We start from the raw sequence: 12,214 nt of genomic DNA, 5'->3' as shown, positions 1-12,214 counted from the left end.
TCAATAAAAACTTTTCACTGCTTCTTGCAACTTACCTTCCACAAAGCATCTCTATTATATGCCTTTTCCAGATCCATAAATGCCACATACAAATCCATCTTTTTTCTAAGTATTTCTCACATACATTCTTCAGCGCAAACACCTGATCCACATATCCTCAACCACTTCTGAAACCACACTCTTCTTCCCCAATCTGATGCTCTCTACATGCCTTCACCCACTCAATCAATACCCTCCAATATAGTTTCCCAATAATACTCAACAAACTTATGCCACTGTAATTTAAACACTCTCCTTTATCCCCTTTGCCTTTGTACAATGGTACTTTGCATGCATTTCACCAATCCTCAGGCACTTCACCATGATCCATACATACAATGAATATCCTTACCAACCAATCAACAACAAAGTCAACCCTTTTTTATAAATTCCACTGCAATACCATCCTAACCACCACCTTGCCGGCTTTCATCTTCCACAAAGCTTTCACTACCTCTTCTATGTTCACCAAACCACTCTCCCTGACCCTCTCACTTCGCACACCACCCTGACCAAAACACCCTGCATCTGCCAGTCTATCATCAAACACATTCAACAAACCTTCAAAAAAATTCACTCCATCTCCTTCTCACTTCATTATTACTTGTTATTACCTCCCCAATTGCCCCTTCACCAATGTTCCCATTTGTTCTCTTGTCTTACAGACTTTATTTACCTCCTTCCAAAATATATTTTTATTCTCCCTTGAATTTAATGATACTCTCTCACCCTAACTCTCATTTGCCCTCTTTTTCACCTCTTGCACCTTTCTCTTGACCTCCTGCTGCTTTCTTTTATACATCTCCCAATCATTTGCACTACTTCCCTGCAAAAATAATCCTAACACCTCTCTCTTCTCTTTCACTAACAATCTTATACAGACATATACATATATACACATGTACATATTCATACTTGCTGCCTTCATCCATTCCCATCACATCCCCGCCACACACGAAACGGCAATCCCCCACCCAAGTGAGGTATCACCAGGGAATGACAAAAAGGCCACATTCATTCAAACTCAGTCTCTAGCTGTCACATGTAATGCACCAAAATCACAGCTCCCTTTCCACATCAAGGCCCCATGGACTTTTCCATGGTTTACCCCAGATGCTTCACATGCCCTGGTTCAATCCATTGACAGCATGTCGACCCCGGTATACCACATCATTTCATCATTGTCCTCAAACATTTCATTTCCAACACAACCACCCTCCTTCACATAATCTTATCTACAGCCCATGTCTTGCAACCAAATAACATTGTTAGAACCACTATTCCTTCAAACATACCAATTCTTATTCTCAGAGATAAAGTTCTCGCCTTCCACACATTCTTCAATGCTCCTAGAACCTTCGTCCATACACATACATATACATATACATGCACATTTATATACATACCAACATATAGGGGATAGGGGAGAAAGAATGCTTCCCACGTATTCCCTGCGTGTCGTAGAAGGCGACTTAAAGGGGAGGGAGCGGGTGGCTGGAAATCCTCCCCTCTCGTTTTTTTTAAATTTTCCAAAAGAAGGAACAGAGAAGGGGGCCAGGTGAGGATATTCCCTCAAAGGCCCAGTCCTCTGCTCTTAACGCTACCTCGCTAACACGGGAAATGGCGAATAGTACGAAAGAAATATACATATACATACACAGACCTATACATATATAAACTTGTACATACTCATACTTGCTGGCCTTCATCCATTTCCGGTGCCATCCCACTCCACAGGAAACAACATCGTCACCCCCTGCATCAGCAAGATAGCACCCGAAAAAGACAAAAAAGGCCACATTCGTTCACAGTCTCTAGATGTCATGTGTAATGCACCAAAACCACAGCTCCCTAACCATATCCAGGCCCCACAGACCTTTCCATGGTTTACCTCACGCGTTTCACATGCCCTGGTTCAATCCATTGGCAGCACATCAACCATGGTATACAACATCGTTCCAATTCACTCTATTCCTTTGCATGCCTCTCACCCTCCAGCATGCTCAGGCCCCAATTGCTCGAAATCTTTTTCACTCCATCTTTTCACCTCCAATCTGGTGGTCTCACTTCTCCTTGTTCCCTCCACTTCTTACACATATATCCTCTATGTCAACCTTTCCTCACTTATCCTCTCCATACGTTCAAATCATTTCAACACACCCTCTTCTGCTCCCTCAACCAAACGCTTTTTATTACCACACATCTCTCTTACCCTTTCATAACTTACCTGATCAAACCACCTCACTCCACATACTCTCCCCAAACATCCAAACATTTCATTTCCGATACATCCACTCTCTTTCATACAACCTTATCTACAGCCCATGCTTCTAAACCATATAATATTGTTGGAACTACTATTCATTCAAACATACTCATCTTTGCTCTCTGAGATAACATTCTCTCTTTCCACACATTCTTCATTGCTCCCAGAACCTTCGCCCTCTCCCCCAACCTATGACTCGCTCCCACTTCCATGTCCCATCTGCTGCCAAGTCCACTCCCAGATATCTAAAATACTTCACTTCCTCCAATTTTTCTCCATTCAAAACTCACATCCCAAGTAACTTGTCCCTCAATCCTGCTGAACCTAATAACCTTGTTCTTATTCACATTTACTCTCAACTTTCTCCTTTCACACACTTTTCCAAACTCAGTTACCAACTTCTACAGTTTCTCACTTGAATCAGCCACAAGTGCTGTATCATCAGCAAACAACAACTAACTCACTTCCCAGGCCCTCTCATCCCCAACAGACTGCATACTCATCCCTCCCTTCAAAACTCTTGCATTTACCTCCCTAACCACACCATCCACAAACAAATTAAACAACCATGGTGACATCACACACCCCTGCAGCAGAATGACCTTCACTGTATGTACGTATATACATTTTTATCTATTTATTAATTATACTTGATAGCCGTTTCCTTCATCAGTGAGGTAGCCCTGGGAAACAGATGAAGAATAGCCCATCCACCCATATACACATTTGTATACATAAATGCCTATAAATGCAATATACATATATAAATGTATCAACATATACACATATACATATATACACATGTACATATTCATACTTGCCTGCCTTCATCCATTCCTAGCGCTATCCCATCCCACAGGAAACAGCATCGCTACCCCCTGCTTCAGCGAGGCAGCTCCAGGAAAACAGACAAAAAAAGGCCACATTCATTCACACTCAGTCTCTAGTTGTCATGTGTAATGCACCAAAAACTCGGCTCCTTATCCACATCCAAGCCCCACAGACCTTTCTAAGGTTAACCCCAGACATTTCACATGCCTTAGTTCAGTCCACTGATAGCACATCAACCCCGGTACACCACATCATTCCAATTCACTCTATTTTTTGCACACGTATCACCCTCCTGTGTGTTCAGGCCCTGATTGCTCAAAATCTTTTTCATTCTATCCTTCCACCTCCAATTTGGTCTCCTGCTTCTCCTTGCTCCCTCCACCTCTGACACATATATCCTATTTCTCAATCATTCTTCACTCATTCTCTCCATATGTCCAAACCACTTCAACACATCCTCTTCTGCTCTCAACCACATGCTTTTTATTACCACACATCTCTCTTACCCTTTCATTACTTACTCAATCAAACCACCTCACACCACATAATATCCTCAAATATCTCACTTCCAACACATCCACCTTCCTCCCCACAACCCTATCTATAGCCCATGCCTTGCAACCATATAACACTGTTGGAACCACTATTCCTTCGAACATAGCCATTTTTGCTTTCCAAGATAACATTCTCACCTTCCACACATTCTTCAACGCTCCCAGAACCTTCGCCCCCTCCCTCACCCTGTGACTCTCTTCCGCTTCCATGGTTCCATCAGCTGCTAAATCCACTCCCAGATATCTAAAACACTTCACTTCCTCCAGTGTTTCTTGTTTCAAACTTACCTCCCTATCAACTTGCCCCTCAACCCTACTGAACCTAATAACCTTGCTCTTATTCACATTTACTCTCAGCTTTCTTCTTTCACACACTTTAACAAACTCAGTCACCAGCTCCTAAAGTTTCTCCCCCAAATCAGCTACCAGCGCTGTATCATCAGTGAACATCAACTCACTCACTTCCTAAGCCCTATCATCCACAACAGACTGCTTACTTGCCCCCTTTCTCCAAAACTCTTGCACTCACCTCTCTAACAAACCCATCCATAAGCAAATTAAACCATGGAGACATCACGCACCCCTGCCACAAACCGACATTCACTGGGAACCAATCACTTTCCTCTCTTCCTACACGTACACATGCCTTACATCATCGATAAAAACTTTTCACTGCTTCTAGCAACTTACCTCCAATACCATATACTCTCAATACCTTCCACAGAGCATCTCTATCAACTCTATCATATGCCTTCTCCAGATCCATAAATGCTACATACAAATCCATCTGTTTTTCTAAGTATTTCTCACATACATTCTTCACGGCAAACACCTGATCCACACACCCTCTACCACATCTGACACCACATAGCTCTTCCCCAGTCTGATACTCTGTACATGCCTTTACCTTCTCAATCAATACCCTCCCATATAATTTCCCAAGAATACTCAATAACCTTATGCCTCTGTAGTTTGAACACTCGCCTTTATCTCCTTTGCCTTTGTACAATGACACTATGCATGCATTCTGCCAACTCTCAGGCACTTCACCATGGTCAAATACATACAATGAATATCCTTACCAACCAATCAACAACACAGTCACCCCCTTTCTTAATAATTCCACTGCAATACCATCCAAACCCGCTGCCTTGCCGGATTTATTCTTCCACAAAGCTCTCACTACCTCTTCTCTCTATACCAAACCATTCTACCTGTCCCTCTCACTTTGCACACCATCCTAACCAAAGCCCCTATATCTGCCACTTTATCATCAAACATTTAACAAACCTTCAAAAGACTTACTCCATCTCCTCTCTTCATCACTACCATCCCCAACTGCCCCACTATATATATATCATCTATTAGCTATTAACTATACTTTATCACTGTTTCCTGCATCAGCAAGGTAGCGCCAGGAAACACGAAGAATGGCACATCCATTCATATACACATATATACATAAACGCCTGTACACGCACATATACATACGTACACATATACACATCAACATATACATACACATACACAGACATATACACTTACATAAACATATACATATATACATGTACATAATCATACTTGCTTGCCTTCATCCATTCTTGGTGCTACTCCACCCCACAGGAAACAGCATTGCTACCTCATGCTTCAGCGATATAGCGCCAGGAAAATAGACAAAAAAGGCCACATTCGTTCACAAAGCTGTCATGCGTAATGCACCAAATCCACAGCTCCCTATCCACAGCCCTATCTATATGAGATATAGATAGGGCTGTACAGGGAGGACATGAAATGTCTGAGGACAAAATGTGGTGTGAGGTGGTTTGATCAAGTAAGTAATGAAAGGGTAAGAGAGATGTGTGGAAATAAAAAGAGTGTGGTTGAGAGAGCAGAAGAGGATGTGTTGAAATGGCTTGGACATATGGAGAGAATGAGTGAGGAAGGGTTGACAAAGAGGATATATGTCAGAGGTGGAGGGAATAAGAAGCAGGAGACCAAATTGGAGGCAGAAGGATGGAGTAAAAAAGATCAGGGAATGAACAGAGAGGAGGGTGAGAGGTGTGCAAGAAATAAGCGTATACCAGGGTCAACATGCTGTCAATGGATTGAACCAGGGCATGTGAAATGTCTGGGGTAAACCGAGGAAAGGTCTGTAGGGCTTGGATGTGGATAGGGAGCTGTGGTTTCGGTACATTACTCATAACAGCTAGAGACTGAGTGAGGACGAATGTGGCCTATTTTTGTCTGTTTTCCTGGTGCTACCTCTCTGAAGCAGGGGGAAGCGATGCTTTTTCCTGTGGGGAGAGGTAGTGCCAGGAATGGATGAAGGCAAGCAAGTATGAAAATGTATATGTGTATATGTGTATATGTCTTTGTATGTGTATGTATATGTGTATATGTTGATATGTATATGTATGTATGTGTAAATCAATCCCTTGTATAAACGGAGCAACTACTCAGAAGAGAATCAAACAAGATTCATTTTCAGGATCATAATAGTGGAAGAGTGAATGTGACATAAAGTAAAACCTCTCTCTTCATATTTTGATGTTTAACTTAATAACAATCCAGTAGCAATTAGTCTCCCTGAAACAGGAGCTCTTCTCCAAGCAGAACAAGTCTCAAGAACACATTCAGCCAATGACATCTTGTTACATGAAGTATCAGTCAGAGTTTTCAAACTTTATGATTTACCATGACCTGAAAGGAGCTCTTAAACTGAAAGAGGGGCCCCAAAATTTTCTCCAATTATAAAGAAAGAACAAAGAACATAACTTCATAGGCCTTGTAGCTGTGAAGAAGGAACTACAGATATATAAAATTTCTACACTGGGACCATTGGAGGGTTTTAACGTGGTAAAGATTTACCTTTTTCTTGGACAAAGTAAGGGCAGGTTCAACTGTTTTCTCAAATTGAGAGAAACCTAAAGTTTTAAACCCAAAATCTTGTATCCAACATTGATCAATCTATGAACAAGGAGAAATCTAATCTTACTGCCCTTATTTCATATAGTGGAGTCTCAAAAGATCCAACCTTTCATACCAAGGTAAATTGAGGAACTAGCAACTGTTCAAAAAGTGTGCCACCAAAACAAAGTGCTGAAACCCACTTTCAACATGGCAAATATCTCTCTGGGGATTTAGTCGTTTAAGAAGCTGACATGATAAATTCATGTCACATGGGGTTCCTTGGTGCTAGGCAAACCATACAGTTAGCAACACTAAACAGTTTGGACTAGACAGACAATAATGCCTGACATAAGAGCATACTCATTTATCTTTATTCAACAGCACTAAAAGAGCCTTAAAAAGAAAAAAAAATTCCTTCAGTTTCAGTCTTTGTCCCTAAAAAGAGCCTTGGGAGAGTGTGATGATGTCATTCAGCCAACAAGAAGGACTCAAAAGGGGGCAGGTACCACAACAAAAGATGCCCCACAAAAAAATTCCTCTATATAGTCCTCATTTAAAAAACTTTGGCCCTGCTCGAGGTTATTTGAATTTCCGAGTTCTTAAGATAGTTCACATCCCCCCAGTCGTGGTATGGGACTTGCCAGATATCACAGGCAAAAGGATCAACCTACCTACTGTGACTAAGTGGGTTTTCTTCATCTACAAGTTGTTCCCAACATCTTGGCTCTGAAAAGATAGTTCCCATGAATCTGCCACTCTCCTCCCCAAGAACCACATTGTGGGGGCTGTCTACCTAAATGTCAAATGAGGTCTCATGTAATGAATCAAGGATAATGGAGGCTTAGCCATTTAACACTTGAGCCCGAAATAACATTTAAACGGTATTTGAATCAGTGTTTCACTTTAAAACATAACATTATTCTAATCCATACAAAAAAGAAACTTCCTTGCATGGGGACCATAAACTTAAGCCTCCAAATGAACCAGAAAAAACAATCCAAACACAAGGAAAAACCAATCATGTAGGAAGGAAGGAAGATAAACATCAGCAATCATGGGAGGGCCAACAGTAAATGGGCAACAATAACTGCTCATAACACAATAATAAGCATAAACTACATTGTGTATCTATAAATCTGACCAAAGCATACTTACAGTACATCATACCATTACAAAACTATGAAATTACATTGATCCATGGAAAGGTGAGAAATGGAGGAAAAAATCTATATCTGTAGTACATTCAGTCTTCAAATAATCTAAGGGAATTCTAAGCAGCTGGGTAGATAAGTCCCCTGGAGTGAGCAGGTTAGTAACATCATCACTAATGCTTATACTTCCCACTGGTTAGATGAGGGCATTAGAAGAAAAAAAAATGAGAGATATACCATTTCTTATGGAAAACCAACAAAGAAGAGAAATAAAGAATATCTGCAATAAGCAATTTACATAATGCATCTGGAATTACAATAGTTGATTAAATCAGAATATGAGAAACATATGTGGTGCTAAGAAACCATTATAAAGACAAATAAAGCAAAACCTTTTCCTTGGATGATAATACAGTAACAGACTGTACAGCAGACTATGGCTGTGCAAAATGTCTATGAGAAGTATGGCTGAAAATACAAGAGGAGGTAAACCATAAAAGATGTGGACAGACACAGCATGTGACATGCCTAAGGGCTCAAGGTATTTAATATGAAGATGACAGTGAATGCTTTTTGGCCTAATAAAATAGAGATTTGTGTGCAAGGGTGAAGGTGTAACAGAAAATGTTAGTCTTACATGAAAAATCAACAATGTTCAAAGTGAAAAACTCAAGAGTTAATATTACCACAGAAGCTCTTGCTCACTTCAGTATGCTGGACATAAGAGATGTATAATTACAAAAGTTTTAATGCATCTGATCTACCCCATGTACACAGGAACATCTATAAAATTAGCAGATAGACAGATACACAGGTGTTGGGTAAACCAGTGACATTACTCTCCTCACACCTTGCTTATATCTCTCCTTGAATAAAATTGCATCATTTTTATATATTATATCCTCTGAGAAAACTGCTACTTTTCATAAGTAAACAATTCTGCTGTAAGGAGCAAGTAAAATGGATAAATCACACCATAATACACAGCAGCTTCCTAACCAAGCTATTTGCTATGCAAAAATGGTCTTCCATCATTTCAGTTCTTGAAAGGAATCTTTTTACCCATGCACCATTTTCATCATACACTGCAATGACCACATGTAAGAGAACTGCTATTATCATTCTATTTTTTTCTTTTTCTAAGGGTCTCAAAATCTTGATCTTCATGCTTTATATTCTCTTTTACATACAAACAGAGTGTAAACAGAGAGAACACCTATGAAAAGAATTTCTCTTAACTAGGCATGTACTAATGTTCTTACCACTACTTTCAATAGATGTAGATTTGAGTACAGTCATTAAAACATTTCCATATACAGAACAAAACTGTACACCTCATACTACAAACATTGTTTGTATATGAGGTTACAAGTGAAAGGTAAGACAATGAATTCTCTATTCACAAAACCACTGCTCCACTAAAACTGACTAACGCTGTTCAGATCTTCACTGTTAGGAGTTTCTTTTGAATTATATATGACAGGACAAATCTAAATAGAAAGAACAAGTAGTAGTTCCCTCCCCAGAAAGTATAAACAAATAAATAAATAAACAAGAGTATAGTTAATCAATTAAACCAATAAACTGAAATGAAAAGCACTATAATAAACATTCCTGACCTTCTCATACCATACCATGAAAAAAGTCTTGGAGAAATACTAACATGACTGTTTGCAACAACTTGTTCATTCAAATGTAACATATCTAATATAAACTAATTAGTTCTTTTAAAGCTTAAAATCAGTGAACTTTAATTTGCTTGCAGTTATGATCATCATTCCTAAAAAGTATCATTTATGTATTGTGAAGTATTTTCTTAGAGATGCAGCATGAAATTGGAACTGATAAATGTAATGACTGGCAAGTATTGTCTGCTGCAGTAAGTCTTACATGTGAAAGATCCTGAAACATGATAACCCTCCTCACTTGAGAGGGGTACAATCACACAAGTTAAAAAAAGAGGCATAAAAGATGTCAGTTATTGAAGGTATGAGACTTAACATAATATAGCAAACTGAAAACTTGTAGAGAGACGACTGCTGAAACATGAAAGACTTACAAATTTATCTGAGGGAATTAACACTAACTGCTTTACTTCTCTATACTGCTTTAGAACTGAATTATTAACAAAAAGATTAAACAGTTCTTTCTCTTTTCCACTTTTTCTGTCATCCTATCCTCTTAATTCTTTAAAATTTTGCTCTGCTTCAATAATCCTTTTCAATAATGATGTATTTACTGTGAGTATTAGTACAATACAGCAGCTGATGGATATACTCTACCACAGTAACTCATCAAAACTCTGAATAAATTTCAAAAATTACATAGATGAGTTTATCTAGTATGAACAACAATGTGCTTTTTCAAGTCACTCTTATGAGCACAACAGTACTGACAATGTGGACATGCATAAGGTTTTTCTCCTGTATGAGTTCTAATATGGGTTTTAAGATTTCCCTTTTTAGCAAATCGTGAAGGACACAGGTGGCAAGCATAAGGTTTCTCTCCTGTATGTGTACGTAGATGGCACTGGATTTTACTATTGTGGGAGGCACGAAATGGACAATAGGGACAAGAATAAGGCTTGCTTCCAATGTGAGGACAATGGTAACTCTTTCTTGAGTCATTTAACATCTCATAGGGGCATAAAGAACAATAAAATGGCTTCTGTCTCATGTGGCCGCTGGGGAGTCGTGGCTTGTCTCTCGCAACTCCTAACTTGCCCGTCCTATGATCTCCACGAGCCATCCTTACCTGTTGGGAGTGCTTACGTTATTTAGTCATAAAAGCTAGCAAAAGAGCAGAAAATATAATGTAATATATCTATCCAAATCCATAATATGAAAAACATACATCTTTAATGGCTTTTAAATACACAACTTGACTTCATTTGCACTGTTTCTGCTGACTGTTTGTATTCCTAAAGGGACTAGAGTATAAATGCTTGCATTTCTTACATAAAAATCAGTAATGCACGCTATCTAACCACGTTAAGAAGAAATAAGTTACTGGAATGCCTACTTTCTTAAAAAGAAAACACTAAAAGAAACTTTTCTCTGGAAATTAATTTCAAGATTCTCTGACATCTGAAAGGTGGTGTATCCAAGACAGCAAACCTAACTCAAGGACTATAGTATTGCTACCCCTTTTGCTCATGTCTGGATTAAGAGTTGGAGACCTAAGGAATGCATATTCATAAGGTAAATGTAATATGAGAAGGCCATAAATGCATGCCATCATTTTCTTTTTTCTATGTTGGAGACCTAAGGAATGCATGTTCATATGGGAAATGTAATATGAGGACACAAATGGATGCCTTTTTTTCTTTAAGCTGAGATGGCACAGGCAGCTGAAGCCCTAATAAACATGAGGAATGGGAGATATTTGGGGAAGCAGTGATGGCATGTGCAAAAGATGCTTGTGGCACGAGAAAGGTGAGAGAAGAGCAGAATAGAAAGGGTAGTGAGTGGTGGAATGAAGAAGTAAGTGAATGAGAAAAAAGAGGTGTTTCAACAACATTCACAAGGGAGGAGTGCAAATGACTGAGAAATCCATCAAGAAAAAAGTGGCAGGAGGTCAAGAGGAAGGTGCAAGAGTTGAATAAGAGGGCAAATGAGAGTTGGGGTGAGAGAGTATCAATAAACTTTAGAAAGAATAAAAAGATGTTTTGGAAGGAAGTAAATAAAGTGCAAAAGACAAGAGAACAAATGGAAACATCGGTGAAGGGGACAAGGAGGGAAGTGATAACAGGTAGTGAAGAAGTGAGATGGAGTGAGTATTTTGAAGGTTTGTTGAATGTGTTTGATGACTGAGTGGCAAATGTGGGGTGTTTTGGTAAGGGTGGTGTGTGAAATGAGAAGGGTCTGGGAGAATGGTTTGGTCAAGACGGAACAGGTGGTGAAAGCCTTGCGGATGATGAAATCCAGCAAGATAGTGGATTTGGATGGTAGTGCAGTTGAATGTATTAAGAAAGGGGGTGACTATGTTATTGACTTTCTGGTAAGGATATTCAATGGATGTATGGATTATGGTGTAGTGCTTGAGGATTGGCAGAATGCATGTATAGTGCCAATGTACAAAGGCAAAGGGGGAAAAAAGTGAGTGTTCAAACTACAGAGGCATAAGCTTGTCGAGTATTCCTGGAAAATCATATGGAAGGGTATTGATTGAGAGAGTAAAGGCATGTACAGAGCATCAGATTAGGGAGGAGCAGTGAAGTTTCAGAAGTGGTAAAGGATGTGTGGATCAGGTGTTTGCTTTGAAGAATGTGTGAGAAATACTCAGAAAAACAGACAGATTTGTATGTGGCATTTATGGATCTGGAAAAGGCATATGATAGGGTTGATAGAGATGCTTTGTGGAAGGTTTTAAGAGTATATGGTGAGGGAGGTAAGTTCCTAGAAGCGGTGAAAAGTTTTACCGAGGATGTAAGGCATGTGTATGAGTTGGAAGAGAGGAGAGTG

The 12,214-nt window shown here is 39.4% G+C and overlaps 1 protein-coding gene across 3 annotated transcripts in view; it reads right to left on the bottom strand.

The window, feature by feature from the left end:
* LOC139755988 (uncharacterized) overlaps positions 1-12,214 on the bottom strand; it is a 540,334-nt gene that overhangs the window by 17,688 nt on the left and 510,432 nt on the right. Inside the window, exon 6 of one of the 3 annotated variants that reach the window (XM_071674892.1) lies at positions 8,912-10,505. The exons of the other annotated variants lie outside the window; for them this stretch is intronic. Within the exon in view, the coding sequence (XP_071530993.1) occupies positions 10,086-10,505 (420 nt within the window). The 3' untranslated portion in view covers positions 8,912-10,085. Of the gene's footprint in view, positions 1-8,911; positions 10,506-12,214 lie in introns of those variants that run through there. 3 annotated transcript variants of the gene reach the window in all.

The sequence above is a fragment of the Panulirus ornatus genome, chromosome 20, assembly GCF_036320965.1.
Source record: "Panulirus ornatus isolate Po-2019 chromosome 20, ASM3632096v1, whole genome shotgun sequence".
NCBI classification, from domain to species: domain Eukaryota; kingdom Metazoa; phylum Arthropoda; class Malacostraca; order Decapoda; family Palinuridae; genus Panulirus; species Panulirus ornatus.
This window is presented reverse-complemented; position numbering and strand designations above follow the sequence as displayed.